The sequence below is a fragment of the Crocodylus porosus genome, unplaced genomic scaffold, assembly GCF_001723895.1.
Source record: "Crocodylus porosus isolate Cpor-Errol unplaced genomic scaffold, CroPor_comp1, whole genome shotgun sequence".
Classification (NCBI taxonomy): Eukaryota; Metazoa; Chordata; order Crocodylia; family Crocodylidae; genus Crocodylus; species Crocodylus porosus.
The window spans coordinates 5,673,333-5,694,356 of NW_017728937.1; the positions used below are offsets into that span (position 1 = coordinate 5,673,333).

The window sequence follows — 21,024 nt, forward strand, 5'->3', positions numbered from 1 at the left end:
TAATGTCTATGAAATCTATGAAATCTTCTCCCTTGTCCAGGTGATAGGTCACCTGGTCGTAGAATGAAATGAGATTGGTCAAGCAAGACCTACCTGCAACAAACCCGTGCTGGGTATCCCTCAGGAAGTTGGCATCAGCCAGTTTATTAAAGAGGATGGCCTCTTTAATAAACTTTTATCAGACCTTCCCTGGGATAGAAGACTTATTAAACCTGGAGTCCTAAAGATGTGATGCTTGACTCTCCTTTTCTTGAGAAAACCTAAAGGCTGTTTTCATTGCTATCTAGTTGTGTAGGGAAATAAGTCTCAAATATGTGAAGTTTTTATTCTGGATAGGCACTGCCTGAAATAAGAAAGATCCAGAAAGGTAAACAGTGTGATCTGTGGAGTTCCTCATTCCTAAAGATGAAGTGAAGAAGTTGTCTGTTTAATTCTCATTCCTGAAGGGCACAGAATCTGACTCAGTCATTTGGCCTGAACGTTATAGTTGTTTTATACTTAGGTGTGGCCAAAAGCAGCAGAAAAGCAAGCAACCCACTCTGAGCTCCTCAGTCTATTAGTCACGCCCCTGTAGTTTTTCTCACCCCCACCTATTTCTATCCATTTTTCCTACCAGGCGAGTTTTTAGAACTGTCCCTCCTTTTCAAACAAATGTGTATATTTTGAGATGCCCCTGTGAATGCATGCAGCTCCCCAGTATTGTGTTTATAACTGATGGATTCCCTTCAGTGATGAGACAGGTTCATGGGTAACAGCAAAATTATCCTTTCCCTCCCCTCCAAAGAAAAGTTGGGCCCCCTAAGTTGGTGATGTAGGAGTGAATTTCAGGGCATCCAGAAATGAGTGTCCTTCTGGGGGCAGGAATTGAGTGCAGTTGGTGGAGATGTCTATATGTTCCTTTATGTAGAATCTGCATGCCAGTCCCACTTCAGAAAGGGGCATTTTAGTAGATCATAATTATCTTCCATTTGTAGAAGACAAGGGGGTCTGGAGCATGTGGGCATGGAGATGAGTAAGCTTTTGCTAAGCAGAGGAAACAGTTAAGAAAGATGGCCGTGTTCTTCAGGAATGTCTCAGCAGGTCTTTGCTTTGCAGGGCAGAGGAACAAAGCACTACGGCCTGATTGTGGTGGGACATTCCCTAGGGGCTGGCACAGCTGCCATTCTATCCTTCCTTCTGCGTCCCCAGTACCCATCACTGAAGTGCTTTGCGTATTCTCCCCCAGGTGGGCTGCTGAGGTATGTATTGGGAGATGAGACCTAAATGGGCAATTGGGGAATTGTAGATACCTGTGAACTGAGACATCTGATCATTATTATGTCTTAGTTGCCCTGGGGTGCATCAGTGTCAGGGCCCTGTTTTGCTTGATGCTGTATTGGTAAATAGTAAGTGATAGTTCCCACCCCAAAGAACATAGAGCCACAAAGAATGTTAGGTTTATAAAAGATGGCATTGCTGGTGGTTAATGCCAGCAGCCTTGCTCAGTCTGTCCTGGTTTGGGGCCTTAATTATGATGGCAGGTGAATGCTGTCCTGAACATTCATAGTATCCGTGAAGTCACATGGCAGATCAGTCTCCTGTCCAATCCTGTAGTCTCATCCTGTTAACTTTGGCAGGTGTGAGCCACAGCCAAGAGACTGAAAGCACTGAGGATGTGCTTCTCTTCCCATATCCTCCACTGCACAATGTCACATGATGTCTGGACACTGTCTGCCATCCATTTCAGATGCATTTTCAGTAGTCTATCAAAATGCAAACACTAGATCTGGTCATGTAACTTAAATGACATCTAAGGAATATCAACCATCTTTAGCCCTGGAGAAGAAAGATATCCCCACAGCAGTCACAACAGTTACTATGAATGGGCTTTATAGTAAACTGGGGGAAATCAACTCCTATAACAATCACTACAGTGAAGGAAGGGGTGCCCTTCCAATGTCCTGGAGCCATACCCATCATAGTAATTACCCTGGACATTGACCTTCAACACCTGTTACTTGATAGCAGCCCTCAAGTAGCTGGAGGACCGAGTCCTCTGCAGTGCCAGTTGGAAACATTGCTCACCACGGTGATCCCTGAGGGACTTCCATTGTTTAACTATGAGGATCTATTCCTGGCAGAGGTCCCTTAGATTGTGGTACACAGTAGCCACAGTCAGGCTTTTCTGTGAACCTGTGAAGCATTCCAGAGTTCTGGGAGGGGCCCTCTGTGCCCTGTTTTTGATCATTATTGTTCTGTCCAAGATGTGCAAGGGCATCCAACAATCCTGGTAATTATGTTGGCCTCTGGGTGTTATGATACAGTCTGAAAGTCAGGGTGAAGTAAAGAAAGTGTGACTGTACTTCAAGAACTACTCCCTGTTCCCCTGGGCCTGTGGAAAGGGATGTGGGGGTGTCCCACAGAAGGTGACACTCTTTGTCCTTCAACAACCTGTAGTGTTTATCCTGTAGGGTGCGCTGTCCCTCCTGTCTCTCTGTGTTCGAACACTTCCATTCCTAAACTTAAGCAGCAGGGCCTTATTCAGGGGGCAGGGCAAAGCAGGAACTGGGTCTCCAAGGTGTGGGCATGGGTCATGTATTTCAACCTTGTGTTGCAAGAGCACAGTGTGGTAGCCCTCAGTAACAGAACTTATGGCTTGCACAGCACCACAGCTCAAATTTAGCCTTTTGGAAATCAAACCCTTCAGAGGCTGAAAACAAATTGGCCATGGAGTGCACTTGTCTCCTAGTGAAATCCCACTTGCTTCTTCTTGGATCATGTTTCTCTTCCAGTGAGGATGCCATGGAGTACTCGAAAGAGTTTGTGACTGCAGTGGTGCTTGGCAAAGATCTAGTCCCCAGGCAAGTGGAGAAATCTCAGAATTCCTCACTTCAGTATCTGCTTGTCCTGTACCAAAGGCACTTGTTTCTGTTTCTGAAAACCCTCCAGATCATATCTGTCTCCGGTTTCCTCATTTACATGTCCTCATGTGCTTCTTCCTTGTCCCTCTCTTCCTAGTTACCTGTATTGCTGTATCTTTTACCTGGACACCTATATTGGTGTATCCCACACCTGTGTGTATTGGCATAACCCTTCCCTAGCTCTCAGTTGCCCGTATGAATGAAAAAGGTGAATATCCTGACTGAAATAATGTTCACTGTGGCATCTGACATAGCTGTGCCATATCCCTGGTTACTTGTGCCATGTCATCTCACACTTGTGTGCTGTCTTGCCCTGGTGTGTTGTGCTGTGTCATTTCATACCTGTTTACTGACTTCCTGGTTATCTGTGCTGTGTCATCTCATACCGGTGTGCCCTTTCCCTGCTTATGTGAATTTGGAAACCTCACACTCTTATCTCCTGGAAGATGTGTGCTAACTGATAGGGCATCTGAGTAGGAGCCAAAAGAGCTGAATTCTATGTCCAGCTTTGCTGCCAGGTCAGTGTCTGATCTTGGACAAGTGGCTTTGCATGTCCATGTCTATTTCCCCATCTTACAGAAGGGGATAAATGATACCAAACTGCTTTTGTAAAGCACTTGGAGGTCTATGGAGGAAAAACACTGTGCAGTGCTAAAGGTAACTGGTATGATAAGAGTTTTGACTTATGCATCATCTCCCTGGCGATCTATGTAGTGGTGTCTCACACCCTTGCAGCATCTCATCTGAACCCTTTTCCTGGCACCTTGTGTTGTAAGGTGACGCTCGTATGTCATCCACTTGTCATCCCCTCTTGTCTCTCTGCCCACCTCTCTGGTCATCCGTATTGTCACATCTCATGTCTATGTACTATCTTATCAGTTTATCTGCGGTCTGTAACCATGCGTATTTGATGATCTGTCACCTGTTTGATGTTTCTTGGCACATCTGTATTGAGACATCTGTTAATCCTCTGTACGATCTCTTATAGTGTTGTATCCTCTCTTTGTTTGTCCTTTCCCTTGGTTTATACTTGACACAATGCTTACATCTTAGTGGTCACCACATGGTTTTAGGTGATACCTGTTCTTCCTTCTCTCCTCCCAGGATTGGTCTCTCTCAGCTAGAAGGATTTCGCCGGCAGCTTCTTGATGTTCTCCAGAGAAGTACCAAGCCTAAGGTATGGAGATTTAAATCCATGTGGTGTTAAGAGTCTCAACACGTGTTCTCATGCAGATATCTAGAGTAGATGAATCAGCAGTGTCCTCAGCTGAGTCTATTTACGAGTTCGTACTCCAATTCTAATTTTTCCTGTTCCATAACAAGCAACAGCCAGAATGGACTAAGTAGTGGAGTAGGTGTGAATTTTTAAGCATGCAACTCCAGGGTGTCTTCCCACTTTGAGCAGTTGTGGGTTAAAAGTAAATTATGTTCTCCTTTTGGAAATGGAGGAGCTACATAGCATTCATTTCCAGCAGTCTGGGAAATGCCAGTAGCCTTAGGTAAACCAGAAGCCGTAGTTTTGATGCCAAGAATTTTAAAGGTGACCTACAAAGGGTGAAAATGCAGAGCCTAGACACACTCCACATTTACACTGGTGTGGATGTGGAAAGAAGGTGGACACAGCTTACATCCGTGTGACTTACTCAAATCTGGCATCAAATTCCCCCATAAAAATTGGGAGTAAAAGTACTTAAGTGTAAGTTATGCTTTTATAGGTATTTCAGAGTCTGTAGCTGATTCTGGGATAGCCATTGGCTTCAAACAAATGGGCTATTTCCTGGTCCTGTGCTGCCTAGTACATTATGTACATTGGTGTACAAAACCAACTGTAAATAGCACTGGAAACATCTGTCCAGGCCCAGAGTTTCTCTCTTTTTCTTGGTGTGTAATAAATTTTTCAGACTTTTGTTTGCATCGATTACACTTCTGCTTTTTTATATTAGAAATCTGGATCTTGTCTTAGAACGTCCAGTGGGTTCTTGGAACTGCTAGGTGTATGCTTTCACAAGGACCAGGAAAGTGAGACTTGGTCAGCTGAGAGGGAGGAGAGGCTTCTGTACAGAATCTTTAACATTTTGTTTTCCTTCCTTTTTTGCCAATAGCTCTTGAACTTAAATGCCTAATAAGAAATTATAAAACAAGATTTTTTTTTAAAAGATTCAGCCTGCTTTCACTTCAGCTGAGGGTTAATAACACTCCCACTGCAGGTCTGTAGCCCCTTGAAGGAAACATTCAGCAGAAACAGGGAAGACAAGATTTTTTTTATGGTTAAAACAGGTTGCGGGGAGGACACCTTTTTATGCATCCTGGTATAGCAAACAAAGGCTCAAGCCCCACATTTTCTTTTGCAGATCATTTTTGAAGTGCTGGGCATGCTGCTTAAAGAAGCCCAATGGTGTGCTATGGGATGATCCTGAAAAACGCATGCTTTCCCTTTCTCTGTTTCTGCGTCACACACTGGCATTTCTCAGTCCCCTTCTTTTTCTCTTTTTGGACAGTGGCGAATAATTGTGGGTGCCACGAAATGTATACCTAAGTCAGAGCTCCCTGAAGAGATGGAAGGGAATTCAGTGACCAGTAACCGTCTCTGGGCCCACCCCAGCGACCTAACCATTGCCCTATCTGCCAGTACACCACTCTACCCACCCGGCCGCATCATCCATGTGGTGCACAATCATCCTGTTGAGCAGTGTTGGTAAGTAGAGTCAGAATCACCTCCTGGGTGTAAGTCACTGTCAGGTGGGTGGTGGGGTGGCACGTTTGGTTTTGGAAAACAATTCCAGGGGACAACCTTCAAGAAAGTGGCAGCATTCCTTGGCTTGTCTGTAAGGTGCTGTTGTTTGGCACTACTGTGTGGTGATTATGTTCATCCTGTGAAGGAGGGAAGGAGGATCTTGCTTCGTTATTGTCTAGTTTTGGATCTTTGGAGTTGTGACACCAGCAAATGTGGCATTACTATCTCATCTCAGCCAGGCGGTAGGCAAAATACAGCCCATGGGCCATACCTGGCCCATCAGCTGATCTTATTGAGCCTGCCAGCAGCTGCTGGGAGCCTAAGGAGGGAGAGCTGTGCCCTGCACCACCCCACTCTGCTGCAGCTGGGGCTGGGCTGGGCTGTGCAGCGCAGCATGCAGACTTGTATACTTCTCCCCCCCACATCCATCTCTGCCCCCACCTGGCTTCCTGTTAGTGCTGTAAAGTCTTGGCATCATGGTCACCAGCAGCCAGGCCTGCATAGGATGGGGTGCAGTGCAGTGTGTCAAGTAGCCATCCTGCCCTCCCACCGCAATGAGCTTTTGTCACTGCTGCGCTGCTAGGAGGCTAGTCCATGCTGACTGCAGGGAGGGCTTGGCCCAGGATAGCTGCCCCCAACTTTCCTGGTGCAGCATGGCAGCAGCAGCTCATTGCAGTGAGTGAGCAGGTTGGCTGTTCCACACTACATTGCTCCCCATTCCATGTGGGCCCAGCAGCCGTGCTGGCAGCACTGTGCAGCACCAACAGGAAGCTGGGTGGGGGGATGTGGGGATAGATGTGGTAGAGTGGAGCAGTGGCCCAGCCTGGCCCCAACTGTGGAAGAGTGGAGCGGCACAAGGTGCAGCCCTTCCTTCTCAGGCTCCCAGGGGCAGTTGGCAGGCCATGTAGGATCAACTGGCATCCCCCTCTTCCCCCCTCTCTCCCCACTGGTCCTCAACAGTTCACCAAAACTCCTTAAGTGGCCCTCTAAGCCAAGTAATTGCCCACTCCTGCCCCAGGTCCATCCTCAGTTCTGTTTTTCTGCCTCCCTCTGTCATTATTTCCCTTTGGCCACTGCTCTGCCTCACCTGTTATCCCATCTCTCTCTGTCTGTCTTGATAATTACTCCTCTTGCAGTTGCTGTGACCAGGAGGATCCTACATATTTTGCCATTTGGGGTGACAATAAAGCATTTAATGAAGTGATCATCTCTCCAGCAATGCTGCATGAGCACCTTCCCTATGTGGTCATGGAGGGACTCAACAAGGTAATGTTGAGCAGCTGGGTGAGACTCAACTCAGCACGTGTGTGCAGGTGCCCAGTCTAAGATTTTTGGAGTAATGAGAGATACTTATAGAAGATTTAGGATGATGCTGACAGTGTGAATTTCATGCTTGTGGAAGAGCAAGAACGAGGGAGAAACAAGGGTCTAAGCTAGTAGAGCTCCCACTCAGCTCCACGCAAAAGCTGCTTGCTTGTTGGAGAAGCCAGAAGTCACTTGTTGGCATATGGTTTCATTAACTATTCACGGGCATGTATTACAGTAACACATAGAGGCCTAATGCAATTCAGTGTGCTGTTGTAATAAGCCTTGTACTTACACATGATAAGACATGGTATGGTTCCTGTCCTGAGAGTTTCCAGTCTAAGCAGATGATGAGTCAGAAAAGGAGGAGAAATAGAGATGTTCTCCAATTTTATTCATGTCAGAGCTAGAAACAGAACTTGATTTTTCTGTGAACCAGTCCAGCACTTTGGCCACCAAACCGTGCTGCATTTCCAAACCAACACCATGCAACTCCAGCCTTGGCCACTCCTGGGTTTCTGTCTTCAGGACCTGGCTGTGCCAGACCCTGTCTCCTGTGTTCAGGGTGAAATCTAATCAGCCACAACTTTTGTGGGTCAGCAGTAAATAACTTGAAGCTATGTGAGGCTGTCAAGCACTGGCTAGCAGTATGGAACCACGGGAGAATACCTGACACCATATTATGGGGGCACTATTGGGTATCTTGGCATGTCAGGCAGCCATAAGTGTTTCAGAAGTCATATGCCCCAACTTGCAGCCCCTGCTTGAGCCAATGAGATTGAATTCATTATTCTCCTCTATTTGGCACTGGTGAGGCCATCTGGTGTATTGTCCAGTTTTGGGCCCCCCACTACAGAAAGGATGTGGATAAATTGGAGAGAGTTCAGCAGAGGGCAACAAAATTGGTGAGGGGGCTGGGGCACATGACTTCTAAGGTGAGGCTGGGGAAGCTGGGATTACTTAGTCTGGAGAAGAGAAGACTGAGGGGGGATTTAATAAAGTCTTCAACTACCTGAAGGGTGGTCCCAAAGATGATACAGCTAGACTTTTCTCAGTGGTGGCAGATGACAGAACAAGGAGCAGTGGTCTCAGGTTGCAGCAAGGGAAATTTAGGTTAGATATGATGAAAAGGTTTCTCATTAGGAGGAAACAGATTACCTAGACACGTTGTGGAATCTCCATCCTTGGAGATTTTTAAGACCTAGCTAGATAACCTTGGTTGGGATGATCCACTTGGGGATGGTCCTACTTTCAGCAGGGGGTTGGACTAAATGACTTCCTGAGGTCCTGTCCGTCCCTAATTTTCTGTGATTCTATGAATACTAGTGCATGTAGAAAAGTGTTCCAGAATGGGTTCACTGTAAAAAAAAAAAAAAAAAAAAAACAACTTACCTGTGTATTACAGTTCTCATGGGCCCTTCTAGTTTGGGGTTGATGAATGCCAGCCGCGTGGATTACCTCTTCCTTACTAGCTTCCTAGTAGGGCATACTGGCAGTGCAGCTTTCATATCAGTAATTCTTTAACAATTGCTTGTGATCATAAGGTTTTATTTTTGAGCTGTTTTTCTAGGCAAAGCCTATAGATAAGAAGCAAATCAAGGGGGTGGGGGTGGGTGACTGTCACTGGTGGGAGCTCAGCAGAGCAAGGCTGATTTCTCTGTGAAGGCATTACTATTCCATTGTTCACTTTGAATAGGTCCTGGAGAATTACAACAAGGGCAAGACTGCCTTACTTTCTGCAGCCAAGGTAATGGTGAGTCCCACAGAAGTGGATCTCAACCCAGAGTTGATCTTCCAGAATCAGCCCTTGCCCAGCGGGCCTGCAGTACAGGTTGGAACTGGAGCCATATTAGCAGACAGAAGGAACAGCAGCATCAAGTAAGGATGTGCCTTTTAATTTTTTTGAAAGATCTGCTCTGAGCCTTTGCAGGGGTTATTGCCTCCAGCTGGGTATTTAGTTGCTCTTTGAATGCTTCAAGTAAGCTGTGTGTGAGTAATAGATTCAGTGGCTCTTCAAGTGGGAAGTTTATCTAGGACAGGGGTGTCAAGCATATGGTCCACAGGCCATATGGTCTGGGACGTGGGAGTCAGACTGGTTCTGCACCCCACATGCAGTATCTGATGTGCAAATTGGAACTGGCACCACAGGTGCTGTGCATGGCCTAGGAAAGCCAACATGAACCAACATGCTGTGCCCTGCTGAACAAGCTGGAGTGCTGGTTTTAGGGCTGGTCTGGATTGGGCTGTGCTGAAGCCAGTGCATGGGACCAGTCCAGCCATACACACCACTTGCAGATCATGGCAGCCCTGCTCTGGGGCTTGCACTGCAGGTGGTGTACAGGGCCAGCACAGGTTGCATGCTGTACTCCACTGGACCAGTTGTGCACACTGGTGCTGGCACAGCCTGATCCTGACCAGCCCCAGAGCTAGCACTCTGGGGTCAATCTGGCAGGTCACAGCATGCAGCAACCACCCTGTGTTGTTCCCCTGCATTATGTGGAGCACTCGCAGCACAGGTTCCAGCCCACGCACCACCTGCAGCACAAACCCCTGGGGGGGGCCGATGTGTGCTGCACAAGGGGCCAGCCTGAGGAGCACACTGCCCATGGCACTCCGTTGAACAGACCTGCATACTGGCCATGGTGAGGCCGTTTTAGCCTGCAGACTGGTCCAGCAACACCCATCCGGCCTGCAGCACCAGGTGAGTTTCACATCCCTGATCCAAGAGATAAAAAGGACTCTGCCATGTTAAGAAAGGAGTGTTTTTGATTTGTTTAAGGTGGAGGGGAACATGGACAGTGTCTGCTCATCTTACTCTCTGGCTATAAACAGATGCCACAAAATGAAGTGGATTAGGTATGTTGGGTTGTGTCCTGGCACAGCTGATCTACTTCACTGGGTGACACAGACATTGTCCTTGTCTCACAGGGTTGGGCCTCTGCTGCTTCTAGGGTTTCATGAGACAGATCTGGTGGGACAGCTGCAAGTAGGCTAAACCCCAAGTTCCCTGCTTGCAGATGTGTCCCCTAAAAATTCCCAAGTAGGGGATTCCCTGGGCATACATATGGGGCTTCTGTGACCTGACTCAAAGCATGCCTCCACAAATTATGGGGGATTGGTTGGGCACAGGTTTGTAAGTGGGGAACCTGGGGTTCCCCCATTTGAAGAGGTGCTATACAGTTTTTATGGTGGTACAATGGTGATGTCTGTTTCCAGCCTGTGACTAATTGTGCATTCCTCCCCCAAGACTGGGATTCAGTGGTGTGGCAAAACTTGCAATCTAAATCTCCATATTCATGTACCCAGTAAATGCGATAGTGTTTATTAGTAATAAGAGGGGTGTGAGACTCTCTTGGTGAGGACAAGGCCCTCATTTTTATAACACTTGGTGTAAAGTGTCTGCCTAAATGATTTACACTACAGCATAAATAGGGTTGTTGCAATTGCAGAAGCCTCAGGAGGAGAGAGAGACAGAAAAAGTATGGATGCCAGGAAGGGAGGCAGAAGGGATATATTCTTCAATGAGATCTGCAGGTTACTATGAGTTCCTCTGTCAGGAATTGTGGAGAATAGGGATCTGATTCTGAGGGTGGTCAGATGTTTGGAGGCACAGGGAAGGAGCTACTGCTAGATGAGCAGAGGGAGTGAGGACTGAAGTAGGCAGTGATTGTGAGGACAGCTGAATTAAATTTATAGGGACTTATGAAAAAAGGTAATTTTCATTTGGAATCAGCAATGCATGGAGAGCTAAGGAAACCACTAGAGGAGAGGAGGTGAACATGCTTACATTTCTTTTTCCCTATATGAAGGCTGGGGGCACATTGCCCATGCTAGAATTTGGAGAGCTGGCATCTGGGGAGGCCACAGAGAGGAAAATTTGGAGTAGACAGTGGGAGAGTAAGTGAAGACTTGTATATTGATTTCAAAAGACATAATTGAGATTGGCTTCTGTGGATGGTGTTGTACTGATGACATGCAAGTTTGTAGGTGTAATAGATATGAGAGAAGAAGATCAGGTCCAAGTCAGGCATGCCACTAGGATCCTAAGCAGTAGGAGTAAATGGGAATCAAGGATAGAGACAGAAGATATGGAGTTGTGTCTGAGGGGTAGCTTATGTCCACAAGAAGCACTTCTGTTCTTGCGATTTCAGATGATAGAGGAACTTGAGGTGAAGCCACATGCATGTCTGCCCAACATAGGCAGAGAGGTCACAGTAGAGTCATTCAAAGTAGTAAGAGAGAACCCTTAGGAATTCCTCCAAACTTCTCTCCGTCTCTCCTTTAGCTAAATTGTGCAATCCCTTTTTTACATTTCTCAGACCCTATCATCATTAGTCACTACCAGAGTAAGCCCACCACCCTGAAAAAGCCATCCCATCTTGTGATGTAGTTTTTTAGCAGTCCTGGTAATAAGCTGGGGATTCACAATAGAGAAGGAAGCAGATGAGCCTGGGGATGTGGGGAAAGTTCAGGGTAGGAGAAGGTAATAAGTGTGGGGAGAGGGAGAGAGGCTTTGGACAACTCACTTAGCCTCCCCGTTTGTCTGTCTCCTCACTCCCAAAAGAAGGATAACAAGTGCATGAGATTTAATTACTTACAGGTTGCAAACTATCCTATGGTCATCATGAAAGGCATTACAGAGTTCTGTCATCAGTGGTACCTCCGTCAAAAATGCCATTCAAAGGGCAGGCACCAGTCAAGAGACAAGGGAAAGAGAAAAGGGCTAAACTTGTGGCAGACAGCTGTAACCAACAGTTTCAGATTGGAAGGAAGCAGGACTAGAGAGTGACAAATTGACTGCAAGTGTATGTGATAGGATTGGGCTGAGAGGAGGTGCACAAGTACTCTCAGTAAGCCTGGAGATGTCAGTGCTGAGAGATGGTGTCTGATCCTTTGCTTACCCAGGATTTGCTGCTTTTTAGAGGGATATGGCAGTGTTATATTTGTATTTTGTCTTTGCAGGAGCAAGTCACAATCTGAAATCAGCTTGGAAGGGTTTTATGAGACCAAGCCCCTTTCTTCTGTGCAGAAGGACCCTGTAGAGCTTCTGCTCCTAGATACCAAGGAGCGCCTGTCCGTGGAGCTGCAGGACCGCCGTGCTCCTCTGGCCACCATGGAGAGTCTGTCTGATAATGAGTCCATCTACAGCTTTGATTCACGGCGCTCCTCAGGCTTCCGGAGCATCCGTGGCTCCCCCAGTCTCCATGTTGTCATGGAGAAGGATGAGACGCACTGTTTTTATATAGACCCCGTTATCCCTGAGGAGAACCCCTCCCTCAGCTCGAGGACAGAGCTGCTTGCTGCTGACAGCCTCTCCAAACATTCACAGGAGACGCAGCCCCCTGAGACCTTGCATAACAGTGGTGGCACTACCCCCCAGCGACGCTGCAGTGAGGAAGGGGCTGGCAGCGAAGGGGACAGAATTTCCTTTACAGGCCAAGAGGAGCTGTCCCTCCAGAATGGACGCCTTCCTGATGTGCCCAGTCCACAAGTGCTGGAGTTTGCTGAGTTTATAGACAGCCTCTTCAATCTGGACAGCAAAAGCAGCTCCTTCCAGGACATCTATTGCATGATGGTATCGGACAGCTCCAGTGACTTTGCAGAGATGCCTAAGTCTGTCAGTGATCAGGAGATCCTGCTAAGAGCACAGTATGAGCCCAACCTGGTCCCCAAGCCCCCTAGGTTGTTCGCAGGCTCAACTGATCCCTCTTCAGGCATCTCAGTCTCACCCTCCTTCCCTCTGAGTTCATCTGGAGAACTTATGGACATTACTCCCACAGGCATGAGCAGCCAGGAATGCCTGGCCACTGACAAAATCCGGACTTCCACCCCATCTGGTCACATGATGAGCCCCACCAAGCAGGAGGACCTCATGATCTCAGCCCTCTAGTGCAGGAGAGGAGGGGGAGGCTCTGAGAGCCAATCCCGTCAACTGAATGCTGGGATAACACTTGGAGGAGCTGGTCGTTGGGCAGTTCAGGATCAGGGGAGACACCTGGAAACATTCCTTTGGGGTGCTAGGCCAGTGGCACTCTGCTGTCAGGAGGATGGAGTCCACGCCTTGGTCACGCGTTTACGTTTGGGAGAAGATGTGCTGCCTGGCAAAGCCTGCTACACTAAGAGGGTCTCATTCACTGAAGTTAGATGTTTGGTTTCCCTACCTCAGTCCATCTGATTAAATCAGGGGGGGTACCTGCTGAGGTATGGGAGTCAGATTTCCTGTTCCAGGGAGTCTGCTGAAGTTAGGGGATGGATTCGCTGGGGAGCTAGCGGATCAGAAACAAGGGGGTTGGATCACTTTGCTGTTACCATTTCAGTGGTTCCAGCAGTGCGTGGATTGTGACTTTGGGCCCTATTGCACTAACACGTCATGTCAGACCCAAACACCAATTCATTGCCCTTTCGTGGTGTTTATCTTTTGTAAGACCCTCTCTCCTGTTTTAAAGCCATTGGGGCTGTTATTCCAGGGGAATGCAGCCACCCCTTCCCTGACTGGGTGCAGCGAGACTCGGTCTGGCACTGTGTGTTTTCGCTCCCCTGATTACCTCTGTGTTCAGTGACTACTCGGCTTCTTCTGAGAAGAAAGAAAACCTGTGGTATTAGAGAGCATCAGGCCTTTGCTGCATTCCCTCTTTTACCAGCAGGAGGACCCTCCATCACCTCTTCACAGCTCCCCAAACCATTCTGAACTGGCAACATCCCCATCACAAGACTCACAGGATCTCATCTCAATAGTGCACGGATGGGTCAGGTTAATCCAGCTTTCAGTATTTCAGAGGCTTCCAGAACCCAGCATTATTCACCAGGTCCCTGTGGTGCCTGGGAGCCTTCTCAGTCCTCAAACAACCGGTATGGTCATCATAGGTCAGTGCCAGTCCGCCATTGGAGTTCAGGGAAAAGATGAACCTTAACTAAGTGTTGAAATCTCACGTATGTTTACAGAGCTTCTAAAGCTATTTGGAAGGTATTTATTGACCAAACAGGGAAGCTCTCTCTGAGCAAGAAAAACGTTCGTACTCCCTTTCCGGGACCATTCCCTCTATTTGGGGGCTGGGGGGAGAGTGAGGTGGGCAGAAAGTGCTTTTTTAAAACCCCCTGTTTTAAAGAGGAAACAGGGTGATAGGAGAAACCTTTTGATCTAAGCCCAAGGGGAAACTGCATGCATCCTTCATCCTGGCTTCCCACAAGGGTTCATCAGCTTCACCCTACTGCACGATAACTCATTAAAAAGCCCCGAAATGTCATTAATAAAACTGTGTCTAAGCAACCAGTCCTGCTGTGCAGAACTCCAGAACCCAGGATAGCCTGGTGGCTCTGTTTAATGGCAGGAATTTGTTGATGATGGAAGTGGGAGAGAAACTTCTTCTTAGAAAGTTAAAATCTACTATGGTCTACAAGAGTCTTTTAACTTACAAAATACCTTCATATCCAAACTCAGCAGAATCAGTCTATTGTCTAGGTCTTTGCCCCTTTTTTTTTTTTAAACCAGAAACAGACTTCTGTTTGATGCCGCTATAAAATGCCCCCATATTACAGACTCTTAGCTGTGGAATTCCTACACTGTGAGGAGAAATCCACGTTTCCCAGAATGTCATCCCCATTGAAGAAAAGAAGAATAGGGGCCAGGGCCCTGTGTGCTGGGTGCTGTACAAACACAGAGCAAAGAGACGGTGTAAAATGCTATCAAATCAGAACACTAGTTTTTTTTACACCTGCTCTTCTTTAATGTAAGATTTCAGAAGGTGTATGGTAATGCTGAATTGTGTATGTCCCAGAGGCTTGTGTCTAGTCTTACAACTTTGTATAGGATGAATTCCCCTTTCTCTACTGTGAAGTAGTTAGCTTTTGGAAATGCAGGAGTTTTAACTTATTAACACTAAACATTTTTAACTGGCCCAGTAGTTGAGACCAAAATGTGACCTTAAAATTATTAGGGTCAGGGGGAAGAATGTCCTCTGGATTCAAAGCGACTTTCTTTTTTAATAGTTTATTTCTTGCTGAGCAACAAAAAGTTGCTTTCTTTATATAGGCCCTCCAAAAAAGAGCAGTGCGTTGTGTTCCCTTTGCTGACTCTGAGGCAGCTGTTAGCCAGCATTATGCTGACAGCATGAACGGTTCTGGAACCCAGACAAGATCGGTTGTGTTAATATCATCCTCCATTGCAAACACAGAGTGAGAATGAATGGGTAGAGATAAATGAGTAAGAGATGTAATATCAGGAGGGCATTACAATAAAGTGTAGTGTTAGAATAGAGACGGGTGTGTGCAAGATTTAGGGATATGGGAAAGTAGCAAGCTAAGCTTACTCCTACAGACTGGCTACTGATGGGCCTGTATTGTGGAAAGGGCCTGATACATTGCTGGAGCAGTGTGCTAGCTTGAAGAGAAAGAAAGTCCATTCCTGTCTTGCTCAGACAGTGGTGGGCAGGCAGTGATAACACTTAGCACTTATCTAGCGCTTTATATTTTCAAAGCACTTTACAAATTTCAGTGAAGGAATTGCCTCAGTCCCTGCTGGCTAGATCAGTGTTAGGATACAGGGCTGTTGCTTGTCTCAATCAATCTGCTGTTGTTAGGGGGAGCCTGTGCCCTAGATGGGGAGATTACATGAAATTAGGAGCCAGGCTCTCATAAATTAGGGGTTTGGATTGCCGCTCTGGGCCTTGTCGAACGTTATACTTAGGACATGTTAACTGTGCTTAAACCATGATCCACCTCATGTTAAAGCAGTAAAACTTGCCAAGTGCATTCATATTGTAGGCATGTTAGGACTTTTTGTAGAAGTATCTCCAGGTCATATTAAGTAGCATGTCATCCTGCTGACTGGGTCCCAGCCCTGGGACCACACCAGATTCTCCAACCAGTTCTGGTGTAGTCCTGGGGCTGAGACCAACAATCCGTTGATTGTTGGTCCCAACTCTGGGACCGCACTGGAATCTCAAACCAATTCTGGTCCTGAGGCACTGGTAGGATCCAGTGCTGAGGTGGTGCCCTCCCCTGGGCTTGATTTTTCTATGCTGTCCTCCATTTCCTGCCAGCGGCAGAAACAGTTCACGAGAGCTCCCTATAAAGCATGCGAGCTGGCAGAGCGTAGTAAGCATTACCACGTGACAGCTCAGAACACGTTTTAATGTTTAGTATGGCACAGTAATGCTCACTACGATCTAAATAAAACACATGCTAAGTGTCCATGTGACAAGGCCATCTGTCAGTGAAAGTCTTGTTATTGTGTTATGATTTCCATAGTGACCTGATTTTTGGCTAAGAGGTCACAGCATTGCACTAGGGAATTGGCTCTGTTGTGGGCACTGATCCATGGTTTCCTTTGGTGAGTGTGTGGGTGTGTATTTGACAGTCTCCATTGTCAGAGCCATTAGAGTTGTATCTGAAAGGGAGACAAAAACAGTTTTGCTTCCCATTTTGTGCTCCATGACTGCTGGCTTCTTCTAAGTTGCATAGGAATAGGCAATATCTGATGATCCAGGGTTGCCACTGACCACTGGAGAAGGGGAATAGAGGTAAGAAAGAGGCCAGTTAGTAAAGCTGCATACTACAGTAGGAGTAACTATTTTCTTCGTCCCCTCTTGAGAAACCAGGATTATTTGCAGTCATTGGTCCTCCCAAAGTAATCCCACACTCTCTGAATGAACGATACCCATGCACAGCTTAAATGTTTCCTTATCTTCACCCCCATCATCTTAGGCTTTATAGGAAGCACTTGCAAAACCTAGCCTCTCTTTGCACCTTAAAAGAATGTATCTGATTAGTCAGTTTTAGAATGTAATGCCAAGCCCTTGGCTACCTCCTCCACGTGTATGTCACGCTGCAGTTTCCTTTCTCTGCCCTTTTTCCACCCCAATGTGCAGTTGTCTCAGAAATGTGTCGCTTTTTCAGGTTCCTTAATTGCTTGGCTGCTGGTTCTTATCCTTCAACTCCTGTGCAGCACTCTTGTGCCTTTCAACATTTGGAAATTCCAGTGAAATCTCAGCAGGGTGTCACACTGTGAGTGGGGCAGTACAGGAGGTGCAATCTGATGTACCTGACTCACTGGACAGCAGCTAAGCAGTTCATAGTGCCAATCAGTTCATTGCCACACCCATGCCTCCATCCCAGATGGGGCAACTGGTACTGCAGTGTCCTTCTGATGAAGGATTTGAGTGGAGGGTAGCTCGATACTGGAGCTCAGAGACTGGGTTTCATGCTCCTTAAAATAGATTATGTGAAACTCTGTACATCAGCCCAGCTTTGCCAAAGAGTCCCACAAAGCAATGCCCTTGGTTTGACACCTTCTAGTTAGCTGAATTATAATGAGACGTCACACACTACATTTTATCTTCAAACCCTCAGCAAACTAATGGAATGCAACCTCTGGAACAACTGAGAACAATGCAGGAAGCTTTAAGCTGTTGTAGAAACACAGCTTTAACTCAATTCTTTTGAGTCAGAAAGAAGGTCTGGCTTTGCCTTAGAAAACACTGGCAGAGAGGTCTTGTTCTTGCTTTTGCATATGCACACAAATGTTAGACTGTGCTGGAGGCCTGATCCCAAGCCCATTGCACTCAGTGGAAGGACTCTTTATAGTAATGCATTTAGATCAAGCCCTTACAGCAGCTTGTCTTTTTAGCATGTGATAGCTTTTTTAATGTGATAGTTCTTTGGTTTTTGGCAGCTATTGTCTGTGTCCCAGTTGCAGATCAGTTCCCTCCTGTGTTATGTACTATACAAACATAGAACCAAAAGACAGTCCCTACCCCAAGGTTTTACATCTCCCCTCCTTCTCTGGGGTGCTGCACTTTCAGTTTGGGACCATCTCTTTCTCTTGCCACTCTTTGCTTTCCTTTTCTTTCTTGGCTTTCCAGAAGCTTAAGTTACCTCATCATGAGGTGCCAGTGCCCCAATCCACATTCTTGGGCCATCCCATATGGCTGGTGCTGACTCCATCCCACCCATCTGACCTCTGTCTGGGATTCCTAACTCCTACACCTCTTGCCCACCCTCTCCCCTTGTTAGATTCCCATCCTGAAAAGTCTTGCTTTCAATGCCCAGAACTTTGCAACATTGGCTCTGAGTATTTGACATTTAAGCCGTTGCTTCTGCCTGCTCCTGATTTGGACCCTGTTTAAATTCACAACTCCTTTTTCTTTCTCTTGTAACTTTATTTGGAAGAGAATGGTAGTTGTATCAGATATGATGTTCTCCCCAGATGATGATTTAAATTGCAAAAGCATGCCTGAGGGTAGAAATACAAATGATGATGTATTCCACAGGCTTCCATTTCTAAGCCCATCAGCTATTAGTAGCATTAATTTGTATTATAATAGCATCTAAGGTCCCAATCTGCAATTAGACATTACATACAAATATTTAATTAATCCAGAAAGAACAGAGGAGTGTGCATTGTAACCAATAACCAAAGGAGCATGAGAGAGAAGGGAAACCACTAAACATGAAAAAATGGATGTGAAATAGATGCTGCTGTGGGGGTTTTTTTCCCCACAAGCAACCTGGCTTATTTCCTTCCTTCAATCAGTACCTCCTTCAAAGGAAAATATACACAAGAACAAAGAAATTACCTTGCCAGACCAGTGCTCCATCTAGCCTAGTGCCCCATCTCTGACACTGGGAGTGGGCACTGGATGGCTGCAATTGCTTCAGAGGAGTGTGCAAGAAAGACTAGAGCAGACATTTACTGACATATTGGGAGGTTACTTGCTTATCCCCTCCTCTCAGGTCTGACTCATCCTGAAACATAGAGCTTTTTCTCTTATTGCTCCTTTTGGACTTTTTCTGTCATCTAATAGAACTCCAAATGTTCTCATTCAAGTAAATGCCCATTCTTCTTTTGAATTCTGTGAAGTTCTTGGACCCTGTCATACCTTGTAGCAAGAAGTTCTTCAGGCTAAATTAATGTTGTATAAAAAAAGGATTTTATTTATATTCCTCTAAATTTGTTCACTCTGACGGTGTTAATGAACATCTTATACTTGTTACAAGGGACGAACAGGAATGCCTTCTCCTAGCTTTTAACAGTTCGGTATGTCATGTCCCCTTCTGATTTGCTTTATGTTTAAACTGAAGCAGCCTGATTTTTTTTTTTTTTTAATTGAAATCTTTCAGTGTGGAAGTGTCTTCATGCCTCTGGTCATTCCTGCCACATCATTAATTTCTTACTCTATCCTGGGAGTTAGGGTAACTATGAATGCATGCCGGATTCCTGGAAAGTATCCCACTGACTTATAAAATGTTATTCCATAATGTCAGTACCTTTCCCTGTCCCATTCTTTATGCAGTCTACTGTTTTGTGTGCTGTTCTTACTGCCAGTGGGCACTGAGCAGGGGTCTTCATTGAATAACCTGCAATAATACCAGTGTCCCTCCTGAATTTTACATCTTAATTTAGAGCCCAGTAAGGTGTATGAGAGGTTCAGAATATTCCTTGTAATGCCTATTAGTTTGCAGTAATCCAAGCTAATTTCAAGATAATCGAAAACTGTTACTTTGCTGCATTGATACAAGATGTTAGTCCTTTCCAGTCATTCTTGGTTAAATCCACTTTAAATTGCTTTCCAGGCTTCCCTAGTTTAGATTGACCAAAAAATATGGGGTTTTTTGTCACCTGCCTACATTGCCCCCGGTTGCTTGCCCTCCTTTCTAGATCACTAATGCATGCTTCACACCCTTCCATTAACAAAACAGAAATAACAAAATGCACCCTGCCTATGCAAAATGTACCTGATTTCCTCTGCAGGTTTTACGTGTAGCACAAACAAGTACAGAAATCTGATGTAGCTCTGAGGGTTGGCCCGAAATAAGAGTACCCTGTGATATTTCCACATCCTCAGCACATATCATACATATAAGCACCTTGTATACTTTGACTGCTACCTACTATAGCTAAATCCTGACCTTGCTGCTGCATGGTAGGGCAGCCCAGCAAGCTTGGGTTCATCTCCATGGTCAGCACTGCTTTTTCAGCAGATGACTCTTGCCTTTCAAACTCAACTTCTGTAAGTTTTGAGAGTAGAGGGACACTGACCCCCCCACTTCTCAGTGATAGTGGAAATAAATAACTGTTTTCTATAAGCTCCTTTTCTATAAGGCATTAACAACAAGAGTTACAAGAGCAAAGTTTTAAAATAATAAAAGACGGATGAAGAGCATTAAGCCTGAGGGTCTAGCATAGAAGAAAAACCCAAAGCAAAATAGACTTTGTATTATAAACACTACTAACATGCTAGACATTATGCAATAGTACAGTAAGGTACATCATTAAATAAGGAAATTGGATATAGTTATTTAACCCTCCCCTCCCCCCCACCAGATACAACACAGTTTTTTTCACTGTAGCATGGACAGCTCACCTTAAGCCCATGTAAAGGCTAAAAATCCAGTTACTGTTTTTCACAGGCCTCTCTCCTTTGGTGAGAATGCCTAGCCTGTACTAGAAGCTCAGTACGTCCTTTTTCAGCAGCAGTCCTGGAATTAAAAATCTCGTCGTTGCTTTTCTGAGCTGGAGCAGTTTGTATCCTCTTATTTATGTCCAGATAAAGACTGTCGTTGTAGTCAGCTGCGGAACTCAACTGACAAAAGGACCACATCTTGACCTTGGGTTCCCTTCTGTGTTGTCCCCTGGGAGACAAGTTATATTTCATCACTCAAGTGGTGACTGACTGATCTTTAACTGTCCTGCTGTGAGGTAGGCAAGGATTTGACACATGAGGAAAGCAAGAAAGATGCTGAGGCTTGCCTAAGGTCACAGAGTCAGTCCACATTAGGATCTGGGAATTCCTGGCTCCCAAGCCTGTATTCAAGTCACTAAATAGTACTGCTCTCAGAGAGACATGCTTGGGGAAATGGATTATTTCAATCTTTCTTTTACTCCATCTCCAAGCCCTAAGACAGTATCTCTCTAGGAACTGAGTCTTATACATGCTAGTTATGTTTCCTTTCCATCCACGAGGTGCCCTTAGGTTACCAAGCTACCACTGGCACATACTGTCCTGAACAAGGGGAGCGGGGGGTGACATGTTGGGGTCATCCCATGGGATGCCAGTTTCTATTTGATTCGATTAGTGTTTTAGATCC

At 45.9% G+C, this 21,024-nt stretch overlaps 1 protein-coding gene across 4 annotated transcripts in view; it reads left to right on the plus strand.

The window, feature by feature from the left end:
• DAGLA (diacylglycerol lipase alpha) overlaps positions 1-20,070 on the plus strand; it is a 49,351-nt gene extending 29,281 nt beyond the window's left edge. For 3 of the 4 annotated variants that reach the window (XM_019547323.1, XM_019547324.1, XM_019547325.1), the window contains 7 exons: positions 1,096-1,238; positions 2,772-2,840; positions 4,005-4,077; positions 5,399-5,595; positions 6,771-6,900; positions 8,636-8,817; positions 11,902-20,070. In XM_019547323.1, coding sequence (XP_019402868.1) covers positions 1,096-1,238; positions 2,772-2,840; positions 4,005-4,077; positions 5,399-5,595; positions 6,771-6,900; positions 8,636-8,817; positions 11,902-12,829 — 1,722 coding nt within the window. In that variant the 3' untranslated portion in view covers positions 12,830-20,070. Of the gene's footprint in view, positions 1-1,095; positions 1,239-2,771; positions 2,841-4,004; positions 4,078-5,398; positions 5,596-6,770; positions 6,901-8,635; positions 8,818-9,441; positions 9,919-11,901 lie in introns of those variants that run through there. The other variant, XM_019547326.1, reaches the window with a different exon arrangement.
• The last annotated feature ends 954 nt before the right edge of the window (positions 20,071-21,024 follow it).